We start from the raw sequence: 20,555 nt of genomic DNA on the forward strand, positions 1-20,555 counted from the left end.
TGTGCCAGCGTCCACCACTTCCTCTGGCAGCTCATTCCATACACGTACAATTCTCTGCATGAAAAAGGTGCCCCTTAGGTCCCTTTATATCTTTCCCGTCTCACCCTAAACCTATGCCCTCTAGTTCTGGACTCCCCCTCACCCAGGGAAAAGATTTTGTGTATTTAGCCAATCCATGCCCCTAATGATTTTATAAACCTATTCAGCTTCTCCCTACAGCTCAAATTCTTCAACCCTGGCAACATCCTGTAAATCTTTTCTGAACCCTTCAAGTTTCACAACACCCTTCTGGGAAGGACACCAGAATTTTACGCAATATTCCAAAAGTGGCCTAACCAATGTCCTGTACAGCTGCAACATGGTCTCCCAATTCCTTTTCTTAATGCTCTGACCAATAAAGGAAAGCATACCAAATGCCTTCTTCACTATCCTATCTACACACAACTCTACTTTCAAGGAGCTATGAACCTGCACTCCAAGGTCTCTTAGTTCAGCAACACTCCCTAGGACCTTATCATGAAGTGTATAAGTCCTGCTCTGATTTGCGTTTCCAAAATACAGCACCTCGCATTTATCTAAATTAAATTCCATCTGTCCACCTGATCAAGATCCCATTGTACTCTAATGTAACCTTCTTTGTTGTCTACTACACCTCTAATTTTGATGTCATCTGCAAACTCACCAACTATACTTCCTATGTTCTCATCCAAATCATTTATATAAATGACAAAAAGTCATGGACCCAGCACCACATGGCACTCCACTGCTCACAGGCCACCTGTCTGAAAAGCAACCCTCCACCACCACCTTCTGTCTTCTACCTTTGAGCCAGTGGATAGTTCTCCCTGTATTCCATGAGATCTAACCTTGCTAACCAGTCTCCCATGGGCTACCTTGTTGAATGCCTTACTGAAGTCCATATAGATCACATCCACCACTCTGCCCTCATGAGTCCTACCACATCCAGTTGTGAATGGTGGTGGACAATTAAACAAGCCACCTGGAGGAGGAAACTTCACAAATATTCCCATCCACAATGATAGGGGAGCCTACCACATCAGTACTTCAGTCAGAAGTGCCAAGAGGATAATCCATCTTGGCCTCACCTAAAGGATCCTAAAATCATAGATGACAATCTTCTGTCAATTTAATTCACTCCACATGAAATCACGAGACAGCTGAATACTGTAACAACTGACAAAACTCTGAAGATGTGTTCCTGAACATGCTGCATCTCTAGCCAAGTTTTTCCAGTATAGGTACGCCACTGGCATTTACCTGACAATATGGAAAATTGCCCAGGTATGTCCTGTACACAAACATCAGGAAAAGTCCACTCCGGCCAGTTATAGGCCCATCGGTCTACACCCAATCTAAAGTGATGGAAGGTGTCATCAACAGTGTCATCAAGCAGTACCTGCTTAACAATAATCTGCTCACTGATCCAGAGTTTGGATTCTAACAGGGCCACTCAGCTCCTGATCTCATTACAGCCTTACTTTAAACATGGACTTAAATGCTAAATTCATGAAGTGAGGAGAGAGTGACTGCCCTTATCATCAAGGCTGCATTTGACTGAGCGTGAACCCTGTGCAAAACTGGAGGCAATGGGAATCGGGGAGAAATCTCTGCACTAATTGCAGTCATACCTGGCATAAAGGAAGGTGGTTGTTGTTGGTGATCAGTGACCTCAGCTCTGGGGCATCTCTGTAGGGATCTCTCAGATCCTATGTCCCATGTCCTACGTATCCTACGTCCAACCATTTTCAGCTGCTTTATCATGACCTTTCCTTCATCATAAAGATCAGAAGTGGGAATGTTTGCTGATGATTGCGCAATGTTCAGCACCATTGGCAATTGTTCAAATACTGAAGTAATCCATATCCAAATACAGCAAAAATAAGACAGTATCTAGGATTGGTCTGAAAAGTGCAGGAACATTCATGCCACACAATGCCAGAATGAGTATCTCCAACAGGAGAGAATTTAACCATTGTCCTTTTACATTAAATGGTATTACCATCACAGAGTCCCCCACTATCAACATCCTAGAGGTTACAATTAACCAGAAATTGAACTTGGCTAGCCATATAAAGACAATGGCTCGAAGAGCAGTTTGGAGGATAGGATTCCTGCTTCAAATAACTCACCTCCCAACTGCTCAAAGCTGATAGACCGACAATGCACAAGTCAGAAGTATGATGGAACGCTCCATCTGACGAATGCTGCTCCAACAACACTTCAGAAGCCTGACACCATCCAGGGGAAAGCAGCATGTTGATTGGTACCTCATCCACAAACATCCATTCCCTGTACCATCGATGCTCAGTAGTAGCAGTGAGTCCCATCTACAAGATACACTGCAGAAATTCACCAAGCTCCTTAGACAGCACCTCTCAAATCCACAACTACTTCCACCTTGAAGCACAAGGGCAGCAAATCCATTGGAACACCACCACCTGCGAGTTCCGCTCCAAGCCACTTACCATCCACAGTTGGAAATATATCTTCATTCCTTCGATGTCACTGGGTCAAAATCCTGGAACTCTCTCCTTAATGGCATTGTGGGGCTACACGAAAATTGAATGCAAGCGGTTCAAGAGGTAGCTCACCATCACTTTCTCAAGGGCAACTAGAGATGAGCAATAAATGCAAACCCAGCAATGTCTATATCCCATGAATGAATTCAAAAAATCACTGAACTTAAAATCAAGAGCCAGCTGACCACTCTGGATCCAGAAAGAGCAATGTGTACTGACAACATCCCAGTTGTAATGCTGAAGACTGAATCAGTTTATACCCACATGCAACAAGTCTTAAACAACATTCAGGCTTGATCTAATAAGTGACAGACAACATTTGCACCATGCAAGTGCAAAGCAATGAGCTTCTTGAAAAGAAAAAGTCTACCAATCTCTTTGGAACATTCAGTAGTTTCATCATCATTGTCAAATTCCCCACACCATCAAGGTCTTGGAGGTTACCATTGCTCAAAACCATTTGGACCCTGGAGATTACTATTGTTCAGAATCTAACTAAATGAACCCAATAATTATAGCAGTGACAAGAACAAGGCATTTGGTGGAATTATGCAGTTATGAAATCATCCTGACTCCCAAAGCCTTTTCTTCAGCTGCAATGTGCAGTCTTAGACAGTGGATGCACATATGCAGTGTTTAGAGTAGATTGGCTAAAATGCTTCTTAAACTCTTGAGTAATCAGAATACGACAAAATTAAGGAATTTGAGAATACAACTTATAAAAGTTCTTGGTAAAATGGCCAAAATCAGTCATTTTATTAGCGTAGATGTAGCATCCAATGATATTCTGTTGTTTTTAATTTGCTGCAGATGAAAAAACACAGCTGAAACTAAATATGTTAAACAAACAAAATCTGTGATGTTTAAAGTTACACAATTGGGACACTATTGTGTTCTTTTAATGGAATATATGTCTTTGCTAAAGAAATTAAGAAAGTGTTATTGACATCACGGGGCTGGAATTTAGACACAAAGTTAATTGTGTTAAAATAGCAAATACAGTTTTTCCATCTGTCGTCCAAAAGATTAAATATTTTAGTAAAGGATGCAGGAATGAAGGATGAAGAATATAGAAAATCCTCATTATCCACATGGGTTGGGGACTTGGAGTTCCCATTGACACTGCTTCAATTTACCTATCTACCATGAAGGACCATGCAATCAGACCAAACAAGTCAATGGGGGAAATAATAGAACCTAAGGCTAAGGTAATGGATAAGTAAACTGGGCTTGAATAGGGAAAGATTTCTCATTAATAATGGGGGGAGAGTTTGCTAATGATGAATATTGAAATGTGTGCAAATCTGAACATTATAGTTATGAAAATAACAATAGAAAGCTTTTTTTAGCAGTATGAAATGAATCATACTGTAATAGATTAAATTGTTCATATGTGTTGGCAAATTGGCTAAACTGTAAATTATTGTTTGCACCAGTATGAACTATCCATGCAACGAATTTGCTGCAGATAGTTGGAGGATATTGTTCATATCTGGAGGATTTTGATAAAAATCCTAAAACCTGGCAGTAATAAATTGATCAGGCCCAGCTGTGGCACTCCATCTCTTCAAACTTGCCAATGGTCCATTTATTTCCACTCTCCATCTCATGTTATCAAAACAATTTTCTTTCTGTACTAATATTTACCTCCTAGACCATGACTTTGCATAGTAACCTTGATGGAGTACCTTGTCAAATGTCTTCTGGAAATCTAAAAACACCATATCTCCATGTTTCCTTTATCCATATTGCTTATTACTTTCCCAAAGAACCAAAATATATTTGTCAAACCTGAAATCCCTTTCACAAAATCATAATGACACTGCCTGAATGCATTGAAATTTTCTAAGTGCTCCATTATAATAGACATCAATCTAACTGTCCTGAACTTGGAGCAGGTGAAGACTATCGGCCACTCAACCCTTCTTTGCCGTTCTTTAACAAGACCATGGCAGATATACCTCAGGCCTCAAATTCTTTTGCACTTCACCTCATCATAGTCCTCAACTCCTGAGATTTTCAAAAATTATTTGCCCCTTGCATCCTGAAATTCTTCCAGTGATCTAGCCTCCACAACTCTCTGAGGTAGGAAATCCCAGACATTCACTATCCTCCAGGAGAAGAAATTCTGTAGCTTTAAATGAGTATCCCCTTATTCTGTAACTATGTCCATTAGTTTGAGATTTCCTTCATTTGTGAAACATTTTCTCACCATCTATCCTGTCAAGCCCCCTCAGAATCTTGTGTTTTTCAATAAAATTGCTCATCATTCTTGTCAGCTCCATTGAATAAAGGATGAACCTTTCTGGCCATTCTTGATAAGTCAAGCCCTTCATTCCAGGAATCAGCCTAATGAGTCTGTTTTGAAGAGCTTCCAATGCCTGGACATCCTTTCTTATACACTGGGACCAAAACTGTACACAGCACTCCAGGTGCAACCTCATTGTTAAGCTGTACAATTGTAACATGCCTTCCCTGTTTTTAAACTCTAAAACTCCTAGCATTAAAGACCAACATTCCAATTTATCTTCTTAATTATTAGTACATTTGCATGCAAGTTTTTTTGTGTTTCAAGAGCACTTTGCACTGTGCTGTTTTGGAATTTCTCTGTTTAACTAACAGTCTGATTTTTAAAAAGGAGTAGAAACAAATGACTGTAGATGCTGGAATCTGTACCAAAAACAACAAATGCTGGAGATCACAGCAGGTCATACAGCATCCATGGAGAGAGAGCAAGCTAACGTTTCGAGTCTGGATGACTCATCATCAGAGCTGAAGTGAAATGTGGAGGGGACAACATTTACGCAGTTTGGGGGAGTGGAGTGCAGTGGTGTGGGAGTACTGGGTGTAAGGTGCTGATGGAGAAAAAGTGTTGATAATTCAGATTAAGTGATCGGAATGTGAGAATGGCAGGACAATGGTGTGTCTCCTCCCAGACTTGAAAGGACAGACAGTCCTGCTTGAATGGTAGGGAGGGGAGAGAGGACATGATAATAAACTAAAAGAAAGGGAAGAAATGGTAGCTCGTTCACAATTTAAAAGGTGTTGAACTCAGCATTAAGCCCAGAAGGCTGTAAAGTGTCTAGTCTGAAGATGAGGTATTGTTCCTCCAGTTTGTGCTGTAATTCACTGGAACACTGCAGCGTGCCGAGGACAGACATGTGGGCACGCGAGCAGGATGCTGTGTTAAAATGACCATCTGTGGGAAGGTCGGTATCCTGCTTGCACACAGACTGGAGCTGCTCCACAAAGTGGTCACTCAGTTTGCGTTTGATTTCTCCAATGTAGAGTAGGTCACACTGGGTGCCGTGAAAACAATACACAAGACTGGGGGAGGTACAGGTGAGTGCTACTTCACCTGGAAAAACTGTTTAGGCCCTTGGATGGTGTATGACCTCACACGTTCCTACATTAAACTCCATCTGCCAAGATTTTACCTACTCACTCAACCTATCTCTACCCCTTGCAGATTCCTCATGTCCTTATCAAAATATGCCCTCCCTCGTATTTTTTTGTATTATCAGCAAATTTGGAAACATTACACTCTGCCCCTTCCTCCAAGTCATTAGTATAGCTGATAAATAATTGAGGCCTCAGGGCCCATTCTTGTAGCACTCCACAAGGCCCACATTTAGAGACATAGAGATGTACAGCATGGAAACAGACCCTTCGGTCCAACCTGTCCATGCCGACCAGATATCCCAACCCAATCTAGTCCCACCTGCCAGCACCCGGCCCATATCCCTCCAAACCCTTCCTATTCATATATAAATGCCTCTTAAATGTAGCAATTGTACCAGCCTCCACCACGTCCTCTGACAGCTCATTCCATACATGTACCAACCTCAAAGTTTGTGAGACGATTTGTAGCTCGGGTGCTCGTTGTTGTGGTTCTGTTCGCCGAGCTGGGAGTTTTTGTTGCAAACGTTTTGTCCCCTTTCTAGGTGACATCCTCAGTGCTTGGGAGCCTCCTGTGAAGCGCTTCAGTGCTGATTCCTCCGGCATTTATAGTGGTTTGAATCTGCCGCTTCCAGTTGTCAGTTGCTGTCCGGTGCAGTGGCCGGTATACAGGGTCTAGGTCGATGTGTCTGTTGATAGATTGTGTGGATGAGTGCCATGCCTCTAGGAATTCCCTGGCTGTTCTCTGTTTGGCTTGTCCTATAATAGTGGTGTTGTCCCAATCGAATTCATGTTGTTTGTCATCTGAGTGCATGGCTACTAAGGATAGCTGGTCGTGTCGTTTCGTGGCTAGTTGGTGTTCATGGATGCGGGTTGTTAGCTGTCTTCCTGTTTGTCCTATGTAGTGTTTTATGCAGTCCTTGCATGGGATTTTATACACTACATTGGTGAGCACACAACCTCAAACCTCAAAGACAAACACACAACCTCAACACCAAGGAGAAAGAAGCACTAAAATCACTAAGAAATGATAAGAACATAATCATACCACCAGCAGACAAAGGCAGAATGACGGTCATACTGGACAAATCAGAGTACACTCAAAAGGCAGAACAACTACTTGCAGATACCAACACCTACCAAAAGAGGGAGTTTGACCCCATTCCACAGCTCACCAATAGGATAAACAACACACTGAGGAATCTACAAAAAAAAGGACAGATAACCAGGTCTGACCTACAAAGAATGAAACCGGAAAGCAACAACACCCCCAGATTCTATGGACTACCTAAAGTACACAAACCAGACATCCCACTCAGACCCATAGTCTCACTACCAGGAACACCGTCACACAAACTGGCTAAAGAGCTACAGCAGAAACTGAAACACCTGATCAGCGGATCCAGACACTCTATACTGTCAACACAAGAATTCTTGGACATCATCAGAAATATACACATAGACAAGGAAGAAACCATGGTCTCATTCGATGTAACGGCACTGTTCACCTCTATTGATAAAACCCTAGCCAGAGAAACAATATCCAACCTGCTGGACATACAGAACAGACAACAGGACGTTGAACCTATTAACAAAGACGGTATACTTAAACTACTGGACCTGTGCCTCACAACACACTTCACATTCAACAACCAGATATATGAACAAATCAACGGAATACTCATGGGCTCACCGATCTCCGGACTCATAGCAGAAGCAGTAATGCAAAGGTTAGAAAAAACAGTTTTAACGCAAATTCAACCCAAACTCTGGGTCAGATATGCAGCTGATACCTTTGTAATCATTAAAAACACAGAAATAGCGAACACACACATCGGATCATCAATGCCACACTCACAGGAATCCGATTCACGAGAGAGGAAGAAAAGGACAACCAGCTCCCATTCCTAGACGTGATGGTACAGAGAACACCGAATGGAGAATTCACCACGAAGGTATACAGAAAAGCCACACACACAGACCAAGTCCTGAACTATGAAAGCAACCACCCCAACACACACAAACGAAGTTGCATCAGGACATTATTCAAAAGGGCCATAACACACTGCAGCACACCAGAACTACAAAAAGAGGAAGAAGAACACCCATACAAGGTGTTCACCAAAAACGGATACCCGCACAATTTTATCAACAGATGCCTAAGGGAAAGACAACGAAATGAGTACATGCCACAATCCAAAGGACTGGCCTCACTACCATACATCAGGAGCATTTCTGAACTGACAGCCAGACTGCTGAGACCACTAGGACTCATAACAGCACACAAACCAACAGCCACGCTCAGACAACAACTCACCAGGACAAAGGACCCGATACCCAGCATGAGCAAAACCAATGTAGTGTATAAAATCCCATGCAAGGACTGCACAAAACACTACATAGGACAAACAGGAAGACAGCTAACAACCTGCATCCATGAACACCAACTAGCCACAAAACGACACGACCAGCTATCCTTAGTAGCCATGCACTCAGATGACAAACAACATGAATTCGATTGGGACAACACCACTATTATAGGACAAGCCAAACAGAGAACAGCCAGGGAATTCCTAGAGGCATGGCACTCATCCACACAATCTATCAACAGACACATCGACCTAGACCCTATATACCGGCCACTGCAGCGGACAGCAACTGACAACCGGAAGCGGCAGATTCAAACCACTATAAATGCCGGAGGAATCAGCACTGAAGCGCTTCACAGGAGGCTCCCAAGCACTGAGGATGTCACCTAGAAAGGGGACGAAACGTTTGCAACAAAAACTCCCAGCTCGGCGAACAGAACCATAACATGTACCAACCTCTGCATGAAAATGTTGCCCCTTAGATCTCTTTTATATCTTTCCCCTTTGTCTATTTATCCTATCCATGCCCCTCATAATTTTGTCAACCTCTATACGCTCACCCCTCAGCCCCAGCCTGTACAGTCTCTCCCTATAGCTCAAATCCTCCAACCCTGACAACATCCTTGTAAATGTTTTCTAAACCCTTTCAAGTTTCACAACATTGTTCTGGTAGGAAGGAGACCATAATTTCATGCAGTATTCCAACAGTGGTCTAACCAATCTCCTGTGCAGCCGTAACATGCCCCCCCAACTCCTGTACTCAATACTCTGACCAATAAAGGAAAGCATACCAAATGCTTTCTTCACTATCCTATCAACCTGCGACTCCACTGTCAAGAAGCTATGAACCTGTACTCCAAGGTCTCTTTGTTCAGCAACACTCCCTAGGACCTTACCATTAAGTGCATAAGTCATGTCCCAAAATGCAACACCTCGCATTTATCTGAATTAAACTCCATCTGCCACTTCTCAACCCATTGGCCCATCTGGTCCAGATCCTGTTGTAATCTGAGGTAACCCACTTCGTTGTCCACTACACCTCCAATTTTGGTGTCATCTGCAAACTTACTAACTGTACCTCTTATGCTCGCAACCAAATCATCTATGTAAATGACAAAAAGTAGAGGACCCAGCACCGACCTTGTGGCACTCCACTGGTCACAGGCCTCCAATCTGAAAAACAACCCTCCACCACCACCCTGTCTTCTACCTTTGAGCCAGGTCTGTATCCAAATGGCTAGTTCTCCCTGTATTCCATGAGATCTAACCTTGCTAGTCAGTCTCCCATGGGGAACCTTGTCGAACGCCTTACTGAAGTCCATATAGATCATTTCTACTGCTCTGCCCTCATCAATCCTCTTTGTGACTTCTTCAAAAAACACAATCAAGTTTGTGAGACATGATTTCCCATGCACAAAGCCATGTTGACTATCCCTAATCAGTCCTTGCCTTTCCAAATACATGTACATCCTGGCCCTCAGGATTCCCTCCAACAACTTGCCCACCACTGAGGTCAGGCTCACTGGTCTATAGTTCCCTGGCTTGTCTTTACCGCCCTTCTTAAACAGCGGCACCACGTTAGCCAACCTCCAGTCTTCCAGCACCTCACCTGTGACTATCGATGATACAAATATCTCAGCAAGAGGTCCAGCAATCACTTCTCTAGCTTCCCACAGAGTTCTTGGGTACATCTGATCAAGCCCTGGGGATTTATCCACCTTTAACAGTTTCAAGACATCTAGCACTTCCTCCTCTGTAATCTGGACATTTTGAAGATGTCACCATCCATTTCCCTACAGTCTATATCTTCCATATCCTTTTCCACAGTAAATACTGATGCAAAATGTTCATTTAGTATCTCCCCCATTTTCTGTCGCTCCAAACAAAGGCTGCCTTGCTGATTTTTGAGGGGTCCGATTCTCTCCCTATTTACCCTTTTGTCCTTAATACATCAGTAAAAACCCTTTGGATTCTCCTTAATTCTATTTGCCAAAGCTATCTCATGTCCCCTTTTTGCCCTCCTGATTTCCCTCTTAAGTATACTCCTACTTCCTTTATACTCTTCTAAGCATTCACTCGATCTATCCTGTCTATACCTGACATATGCTTCCTTCTTTTTCTTAACTAAACCCTCAATTTCTTTAGTCATCCAGCATTTCCTATATCTACCAGCCTTCCCTTTCACCCTGACAGGAATATACTTTCTCTGGATTCTTGTTATCTCATTTCTGAAGGCTTCCCATTCTCCAGCCGTCCCTTTACCTGCGAACATCTGCCTCCAATCAGCTTTCGAAAGTTCTTGCCTAATACCGTCAAATTGGCCTTTCTCCAATTTAGAACTTCAACTTTTAGATCTGGTCTATCCTTTTCCATCACTATTTTAAAACTAATAGAATTATGGTTGCTGGCCCCAAAATGCTCCACACTGACACCTCAGTCTGCCTTATTTCCCAGGAGTAGGTCAGGTTTTGCACCTTCTCTAGTAAGTACCTCCAAATACTGAATTAGAAAATTGTCTTGTACACACTTAAGAAATTCATCTCCATCTAAACCTTTAACACTATGGCAGTCCCAGTCGGTGTTTGGAAAGTTAAAATCCCCTACCATAACTACCCTATTATTCTTACAGATACTGAGATCTCCTTCCAAGTTTGTTTCTCAATTTCCCTCTGACTATTAGGCATTCCCACCATTTATCAGCTTCAGCCTCAGGATGTGCACAGAATTGCTTATGGTGTGCTGGGTGAGTGAACAAGACATTACATCAAAAAGAGACTGCCTGCTGTACTGAGACCCAAATCAATAATGCAATCTTTCAGTGCCTTTCCTTGCAAGAAAGTGCCCTTGCAGCAGCTTTTCAGTGCTAGTTGCTGGCAAACCCTGCAATGCAAGTCTGTGCTTTCCAAGCATTCTGAAGTTGGATTAGAAAAATGTCATAATTGTGGCGAGAGGTTGGGAAATGTCAGATCCCAAAGTCCATGGATGAGGGGTGCATGTGACTGGAGCCATGGATCATGCCTTGATACTGAGCAATGTGAAGGCTCCTCAAAGCCAGAGATGAGTTGAAATCACTAGGTATTCACTCTGATTTTCATGTCAAGAATTCTCGATATCTAGTTTGTTAGCAGGTTTGGTTAAATGGAAAGCTCAAAATTAATGAGATGTGATATGTTGTTAATAAAGCATTTAACAAGTGAATATCCCTTAATTGGCAGTTCATCACATGGCAAATGCATAAAAATGCAATGAGTTCCTCCAGATGTCAAAATAGGTCTCAATGGATTTCTCATCTGATTCCTGTAAGATGCTGCCCAATTTCCTAACTGTTCAGCTGTGATAACATCTCCTGATTTAAGTCATTCAGTTAATCAAAAGAGACATGGAGAAATATCCAGCAACACTAACCTCTTTCCTTGTGATGTCATACAGTGACTCTGACTGGTGAAACAAGTTAAAGGAGCTCTCTGCTGCTGGTTTTTGTCTCCCAGCATTGTGGTCCTTCTTAAGCAGGTCTGCTCTTCTCTTGATGAAGTTGCTGACCCTGCATTCTCACATTATTTAAGAAGTTGATGATTCCATTCTCTCTTTATGAAACTATTCTCCTCATTCTCCCTCACATTCCTTTTTTTTCATTTCAGAAATATACTTTATTTATAAATTATCTATAAGTAAATATAACACATACGAAACAGGTCCATACAGACATTGCAGACAGTACGGTGGAATTTTGACATTATTCTTTTTGTTTCAATCCTGATGCATTTTCTAATCACGAAAATAAATTATTTACGTTCCCACTAAGGCAACTGTTGTATCCTGAAATGTAACAGACCCTCATTATATTTTGGCAGAAAGACGGTGGTCTTTCCTATAATGCCTTGGTGGCAGCTGCCCCAAGCTCCTCAACATTCAGCGCAGGATCTTGGATGTGCCAGTCTGTAATATTTGATCAAGGACAACTCTTTGCAGTGGAAGACCAGCACATTTCTGGCAGACCAAAGAGCACATTTCACCAAGTTCTTGGTCCTCCAGGTGCAGTTGATGCTTGTCTCAGTGTGCATTACTGATGATGTCCTGTATAGCACAGAGTCCTGCATCATGGAATTGCTCAGGATGAACCTCGAACAAAACCACTGCATCTCTTTCCAGGTGCTCTTGTACTGTTACTGAAGCGAAGGGCCCTCCTCGATATTGATTTTTTTTTAGGTGTGGTTACTGTCTCCGGGTCATCCTCCCTCTCATTATTGTAAGTAGTGGTGACTGTTTTTAGGCCTAGGGTCCTAGGGTCCTGTAAACTTGCTCCTAGGGTCCTGTAAACTATTCCACATGTTTTTTGCTGCCTTTACACTTTCATATCCCTCCACAAACAGATTCTAATCTTTATGCTTACAATTAAGCCAATTCTTATCATGTACTAATATCACCTTTAATTAACAGAACTATCCCTCCCCATTTTCCTAGCTCCCTGTCCTTCTGAAATGTCACGTAGTTTTCAATATTCAGTTTCAACTTTTGACTTCTTTTATCACTGTATTAATGATTAGAGCACGCATATTTCTTTCTATTTGAGCTGTCAATTCACCTATTTTGTTACAAGTTCTATATGCATTCAACTACATAGCCAGTAATCTTCATTTTACCATCTTTGTAATCGCTGATCTTAACTGCTAGCACCTTCCTAAATTTGTGGGCTCTAATTTTGCCTGCCCTTCTTGCTACTTCGTTCTCTTGATTAATTTTCTCTCCTTAACTTGTGACATATTATCATACTTGATCCCTCAGTCCGGCAATTTAGTTGGAAGCTCTCTCTACCACACTAGTCCTTCTTCAAGGACACAATTGCCCCTCCCACGTGGTCAATGATGTCCTCCAGCACATTCCCTCCACTTGCCACACCTCTGTCCTTGAACCCCACCTCTCTAACTGCAGCAAGAACAGTATTCCCCCGGTCCTCACCTTCCACCCCATCATCCTTTGGATAGAACATATCATTGTCTGCCATTTCCGCCACCTACAAACACTAGAGATATATTTCCTTCCCCCACCCATATCAGTATTCCACAGAGACCATTCCCTCTGAGACTCCATTGGCCCACAACCCCTACCCTCCACTCCCACTCCCAGCACCTTCCCTTGGCACTAGAAGAGGTGTAAAACCTGCACCATACCACCCCCATTGCACCCACCCCCCCAGCTCCATCCAAGTTTCCAAAGGATCCTTCCACATCCAACAGAGATTTTCCTCCACCTCCACACATGTCATCTACTATGTCCATTGCTCTGTGTGGCTTCTCTACATCGCGGAGACAGGATGCCAACTTGCAGAATGTTTTAGAGAACATCTGGGACACACATACTAAACAATTCCACCACCCTGTGGCCGAACACTTCAACTCTTCCTCTCACTCTGCCAAGGACGTTCAAGTCCTGGGCCTCCTCTACTGCCAAATTATAGCCACCTGATGTCTGGAGAAAGAAAGCCTTGGGAGCCTCAAACCACACAGGATCTATGTGGATATCACCAGTTTCCTCATTTCCCCTTCCACTACCTTATCCCAGATTCAGTCCTTCAACTCGGCACCACCCTCTTGAACTGTACAACTCCAGTCCATCTTCCTTCCCACCTATCCACTCCACCCTCCACTCTGACCTCTCACCATTGCCCCCCCATCTTATCTACCTATCGCATTCCTAGCTACCTTCCCCCCCAGTCCCACCTCCCGTCCCATTTATCTCTTAAATTCCCTTGGGCCCCCCACACTCCTGATGAAAAGCTTAAACTTGAAAAGTCAACTGTCCTGCTCCTCGGATGCTGCCTGACCGGTTGTGTTTTTCTAACACCATACATTTTGCCTATGGTCAGTTTGTTAATCTACCCTACAGTCCCAATTTTTTTCCTTAAAAGTTATAAGCATCTCAAACTGTCATGCAATTGCATGGGTTGAGTTTTCTCCATTTGAATCTTCTCAATTCCTTATCTTCTTCACTTGCAGTCAAGATCCTTTTGTCCCTGACTATTAACTAAATCAGAAGACCCTAAACTAGAGAAGTTACTGCCTCCTGGTACGAAGTGTCCAGAACCTTCACTCTCCCTAATGTGTTGCAGTTTCTGCAGCCTGGCCTCCAGTTCAATGAATCCCACAGATACTGTTTGCCCTTAAAAATTTGGTGTCTAGGAGCTATCACATTCTGCAGGTGCAATACATGATCTGTCCTACCATCTCAAGGTACTGCTACCTGTCCCTGGATCCTCCCTTCTCATATTCTCAGCCGAATCAATTCATCTAGAATTATTTTTCTTGTAAATCTTTTTGATTTTCTGTAAAGATGAATCTGATTCTGTACTCATGCTGTATCAGCTCCAAAGTAAAAGCTGGTCATTTAGGTTCCGTGATTTCAACATTCCTTAAATTGATTCACTCACGCTGTTATCTATGTCATGCATGCAGTCGAAATTAGTCTGTTTTTTATAGAAACGAGAGTACCTGCTAGATGGCTGTGAATAAGGCATTCTATGAACTTTGTTTCTCTTGCCATTACTGACGCTGCAATTGATACTTTCAATCATCTCATTCACATGCGTTTGTGACTCACCTCTGGAGCAGGTGGAACTTGATCCCTTTGTCACTGCAATTGATACAACACAGCTATAAACAGCAGTTGTGGTCCACATGGTATCTCAATGATTGCAAATTACGCCTTTCATTCCTCCGCATGGAATCCCTATATTCTACAGAATCTACACTACCTTGGTGGAAATTTCCCAAATTCTGTGTAAAGTATGGGGACAGGTGTATTATTAGGTGGTTACTAACAGACCACCACAATGCCAGAAAAAAAACCTGTCCAATCACCCACCAATTAGCTTATTAAGAACTGACAAGCCAGCATGGATGAGTTTCTCAGTGACTCATAGAACTCGACACATGATGAAAGTCTCCAGAAGCTCAGTCAGCAATGATGCTCCTGGGCCTTCAAGTCTGTCAGTTAAGGCCTACTGCTTGGGGAATCCAGTGGCAATAAGGTGAGTACTTCATAAAAGTTTCCTAGGGGTAGGGATCTTGGGTCAGAGGCAAAAGCAAAGGTACTTTCAGAGATTATCCATTTGACCCTAGTTCGCGCTTTAATTGCTTCCTGATTGGGGTAATGTTGGCCCCACTCCATGGTTACCATGATTTTACAGTCTGGAAACCAGCCCCATTTCTTGACTGTGAGAATGAAGGTGATCAGGGATGTGATTAGTTGAGGTCATTCTTGCCCAACTTTAATTAGTGAGTTCGTGCAAAGAAGCAAATTTTTCACCAAGGCCAAGATTACTGTATTTTTCATTTTCACCACCTCCGGAAAAGGGAACATTGTGCTCTATATTCTGCTGTATTGAAGGTATAATGTCTATATTCTATCACATTCCACTTGTGGAAATTCTGCTTTGCCATCTCCATTTGATTATTGTTCCCATTGCCCATTTTAAATCAATCTTTACCTTTCTAATTTCAGATACGAATATGGGAAATATTTGCAAAAAGCCATAAGTTTTCTGCAGGTCTGAAGGAGCACACATCAACTGTGTCATGTATTAAAATTAAGAAAAATGACCAAGAATGTGTAACAGCAAGTTATGATGGTACCTGCATCATCTGGGATATAATGTATGTCTTTGCAAATGTACTTTTAATCATGAAATGTATGTATCTGTGATGTCACTGCAATGGCCAAATTCAATATTCCTAATTTCATGCTCCTGCCTCATTGGATTTTCTCTTTAAATCATTGCTGTATACAGCAACAGTAATTTTGAGGCTCCAGAAAATGAAATAATTAAGTACTCTGTTGTGGGCTATATTTTTGTGCTTTTTTTGTTACATAAAAATGATTGGAATGTTATTTAATTTAATATTTGAATAATTACAAGACTAATTGGGTCCCTATTTCACAAAAATGATTCTTCAATTTCCACAAAAATATTTAATGAAATAATAATTCAATATAAGCATTATCACTAAACGTTATAAATCTGAAGACCGAGGTAATGTTCTAGGGATCTGGGTTCAAGTCCGGCTATGTCAGGAGACTAATATACTGGCAGGAACATTTGCGAGAGCTGCTCGAGAGGATTGAAACTAGTAATTTGGTGGTGGTGGGATGGAGCATTTGTGGGACCCAGGGAGATAGTGAGGAAAGAGATCATTCTGAGACTTGTGCAGCTGAGAAAAGACCCAAACAGTCAGGACAGGTAGGGACAAAGCAGAGAACAAGATAGGACTGATAAATTAAACTGCATTTATTTCAATGCAAAGGGCCTAACAGGAAGGCAGATGAACTCAGGGAAATGTTAGGAACATGGGACTGGGATATCATTGCAATTACAGAAATGTGGCTCAGGGATGGACAGAGTTGGCAGCTTAATGTTCCAGAATACAAATGCTACAGGAAGGGCAGAAAGGAAGGCAAGAGAGGAGGGGGAGTGGTATTTTTGATAAGGGATAACATTACAGCTGTACTGAGGGGGGATATTCCTGGAAATACATCCAGGGAAGTTATATGGGTGGAACTGAGAAATAAGAAAGGGACAATCACCTTTTGGGATTGTATTATAGATCCCCTAATAGTCACAAGGAAATTCAGAAGCAAATTTGTAAGGAGATCTGAGTTATCTGAAAGAATAATAGGATGGTTATGGTAGAGGATTTTAACTTTCCAAACATAGACTGGGACTGCCATAGTGTTAAGGGTTTAGATGGAGTGGAATTTGTTAGGCATATACAAGAAAATTTTCTGATTCAGCATGTGGATGTACTACTGTACAGTAGGTGCAAAACTTGACCTACTCTTGGGAAAAAGGCAGGGCAGGTGATTGGAGTGTCAGTGGAGGAGCACTTTGGGGCCAGTGACCATAATTCTATTAGTTTTAAAACAGTAATGCAAAAAGATAGACCAGATCTAAAAGTTGAAGTTCTAAATTGGAGAAAGGCCAATTTTGACGGTATTGGGGGCAGATGGTCGCAGGTAAAGGGATGGCTGGAAAATGGGAAGCCTTTAGAAATGGGATAATGAGAGTGCAGAGACAGTATATGCCTGTTTGGGTGAAAGGAAAGGCTGGTAGTTATAGAGAATGATGGATAACTAAAGAAATTGAGCGTTTGGTTAAGAAAAAGAAGGAAGTATATGTCAGGTATAGACAGGATAGATCAAGTGAATCCTTGGAAGGGTAGAAAGGCAGTAGGAGTATACTTAAGAGGGAAATCAGGAGGGCAAGAAGGGGACACAAGATAGCTTTGGCAAATAGAGTTAAGGAGAATCCAAAGGGTTTTTACAAATACATTAAGGACAAAAGGGTAACTAGGGAGAGAATAGGGCCCCTCAAAGATCTGCAAGGCAGCCTTTGTGTGGAGCTGAGGAGATGGGGAAAATCTTAAATGAGTATTTTGCATCAGTGTTTAATGTGGAAAAGTTCATAGAAGATATAGAATGTAGGGAAATAGATGGTGACAACTTGAAAAATGTCTATATTGCTGAGGAGGAGGTGCTGGAGTCTTGAAACGCGTAAAAGTGAATAAATCCCCACGATCTGATCAGATTTACCCTAGAACTCTGTGGGAAGCTAGGAAAGTGATTGATGGCCGTCTTGCTGAGGTATTTGTATCATCAATTATCACAGGTGAGGTGCTGGAAGACTGGAAGTTGGCTAACATGGTGCCACTTTTTAAGAAAGGTGGTAAGTACAAGGTAGGGAACTATAGAGCAGTGAGCCTGACGTCGGTAGTGGGCAAGTTGTTGGAGGGAATCCTGAGGGACAGGGTGTACATGTATTTGGAAAGGCAAGGACTGATTCGGCTTAGTCAACATGGCTTTGTGCATGGAAAATCATGTCTCACAAACTTGATTGAGTTTTTAGATGAAGTCACAAAGAGGATTGATGAGGGCAGAGCAGTAGAATGATCTACATGAACTTCAGTAAGGCGTTCGACAAGGTTCCTTGTGGGAGACTGATTAGCAAGATTAGATCTCATGGATTACAGGGAGAAATTGCCGTCTGGATACAGAACTGGCTCAAAGGTAGTGGTGAAGGGTTGTTTTTCAGACTGGAGGCCTGTTACCAGTGGAGTGCCATAAGGATCAGTGCTGGGTCCACTACTTTCCATCATTTATAAAATGATTTGGATGTGAGCTTAAGGGGTATAGTTAGTAAATTTGCAGATGACCCCAAAATTGGAGGTGTAGTGGACAGCGAAGATTACGTCAGATTACAACGGGACCTTGATCAGATGAGCCAATGAGTGGAGGGGTGGCAGATGGAGTTTAATTTAGATAAATGTGAAGTGCTGCATTTTAGGAAGCCAAATCTTAGCAGAACTTATACACTTAATGGTAAGGTCCTAGGGAGTGTTGCTGAACAAAGAGACCTTGGTGTGCAGGTTCATTGCTCCTTTAAAGTAGAGTCACAGTTAGTTAATATAGTGAAGAAGGCATTTGGTATGCTTTCCTTTATTAGTCAGAGTATTGAGTACAGGAGTTGGGAGGCCATGTTGCGGCTGTACAGGACATTGATTATGCCGGTTTTGGAATATTGCGTGCAATTCTGGTCTCCTTCCTATCGAATGATGTTGTGAAACTTGAAAGGGTTCAGAAAAGATTTACAAGGATGTTGCCAGAATTGAAGCATTTGAGCGAAAGGGCGAGGTTGAGTAAGTTAGGGCTGTTTTTCCTGGAGCATCAGATGCTGAGGGGCAACCTAGTAGAGGTTTATAAAATCATGAGGGACATGGATAAGGTAAATAGACCAGGTCTTTTCCATGAGGTTGGGAAATCCAGAACAAGAGGGCATAGGTTTAGAGTAAAAGAGACCTAATGGGCAACTTTTTCACACAGAAGGTGGCGCACGTGTGGAATGGTCTACCAGAGAAAGTATGGGAGGCTAGTACAATTGCAACATTTAAAAGGCATCTGGATGGATATATGAATAGGAAGGGTTTAGAGGGATATGGGCTGGGTGCTGGCAGGTGGGACTGGATTGGGTTGGGATATCTGGTAGGCATGGTCAGGATGGACTGAAGGGTCTGTTTCTGTGCTGTACATCTCTATGACTCTATGTCAGATGATAGAGTGTGAATTCAATAAAAACTGAAATTGAGAGTCTAATGATGAATTTGGTTGACAAACAGTTGTTCACTGTCGGAAAATTCATTGGTTAACTCATGTCCTTTTCAGGAGGAAACTACAGTTCTTTCAGGTCTGGCCTACATGTAACTCCAGATACACAGAAATGTGGTTGACTGCACAATTAAGGATGGCCAATAAATCCTGGCCCAGCCAGTGATACCCACATCTTAAGAATTAATTTTTAAAAAGTAATCATTTGATCTCACTAACTGCATCCAACTGACTGCCTTGCATGGATTGAATGTTGCTTACTGAATATAATTGACTGGTTCCTACATCCATTTGCAACAAAAAAATGGTGCAAAATGCGTTCTTGATGCAGCTGGAACATCGACTTCATGCTGCCTGATAATCTTTACTGTCTAGCCACCACAAGCCTTGCTAGATGCATAAGCAGGAGACCAATATGACTGGTTGGCACCCATAAAACTACACTGCACTGCTTAAAGATAATTTTTACCTCTTAAAGTAGAAACGTATTGTGGATGTAACTGGTCTTGGCAGTCATGCTGGAAGATATTTTAATCTGAGAGACATTGAGACATGGCTCATACTTCCCTAGGTTGTTGAGACGTTGTTCTAGACTGGAAAGCAGGAGAGAGTTTGTAAGAGAAGGGGAGAAAGACCAAGCAGCCCTCTAGCCACATGTTTAGAATGGATTGGCAAAAGATACCTGGGAGTCAAAACAAAAATCTGAATGCATTACTACAAGAAATTCAATGAGTGTATATGAGCTGTCAAGGTCAGCATATAGTACTGGCATGGAGAGAGCATTGGCTGAATGGCAGAAGACAGAGATTGGAGATAAAGGGGTCTTTTTCAGGATGGCAGCCAATGGCTTGTGGAGTTTTGCAGGGGTCAGTGTTGGGACCACAGTCATTCACATCATACGTTAATGATCTGGACAAAGGACTAAAGGCATTGTTGATAAATTTGCATATGAATCAAAGATAGGTGAAGGGACAGTTAGTATTGAGGAATGAGGGCTTGTCATTTGAGGAGCAGTTGAGGACTTTGGGTCTATACTCTATGGAATTTAGAAGGATCACATCTAAACTTACAAAATACTGAGAGGGCTGGATACAGT

The 20,555-nt window shown here is 42.2% G+C and overlaps 1 protein-coding gene across 1 annotated transcript in view; it reads left to right on the forward strand.

Moving 5' to 3' along the window:
- The window catches only part of cfap52 (cilia and flagella associated protein 52), a 92,582-nt gene that overhangs the window by 43,097 nt on the left and 28,930 nt on the right, over window positions 1-20,555 (forward strand). The window contains exon 11 of the mRNA XM_060844551.1: window positions 15,806-15,957. Coding sequence (XP_060700534.1) covers window positions 15,806-15,957 — 152 coding nt within the window. The remainder of the gene's footprint in view (window positions 1-15,805; window positions 15,958-20,555) is intronic.

This window comes from Hemiscyllium ocellatum, chromosome 25 (assembly GCF_020745735.1).
Source record: "Hemiscyllium ocellatum isolate sHemOce1 chromosome 25, sHemOce1.pat.X.cur, whole genome shotgun sequence".
NCBI classification, from domain to species: domain Eukaryota; kingdom Metazoa; phylum Chordata; class Chondrichthyes; order Orectolobiformes; family Hemiscylliidae; genus Hemiscyllium; species Hemiscyllium ocellatum.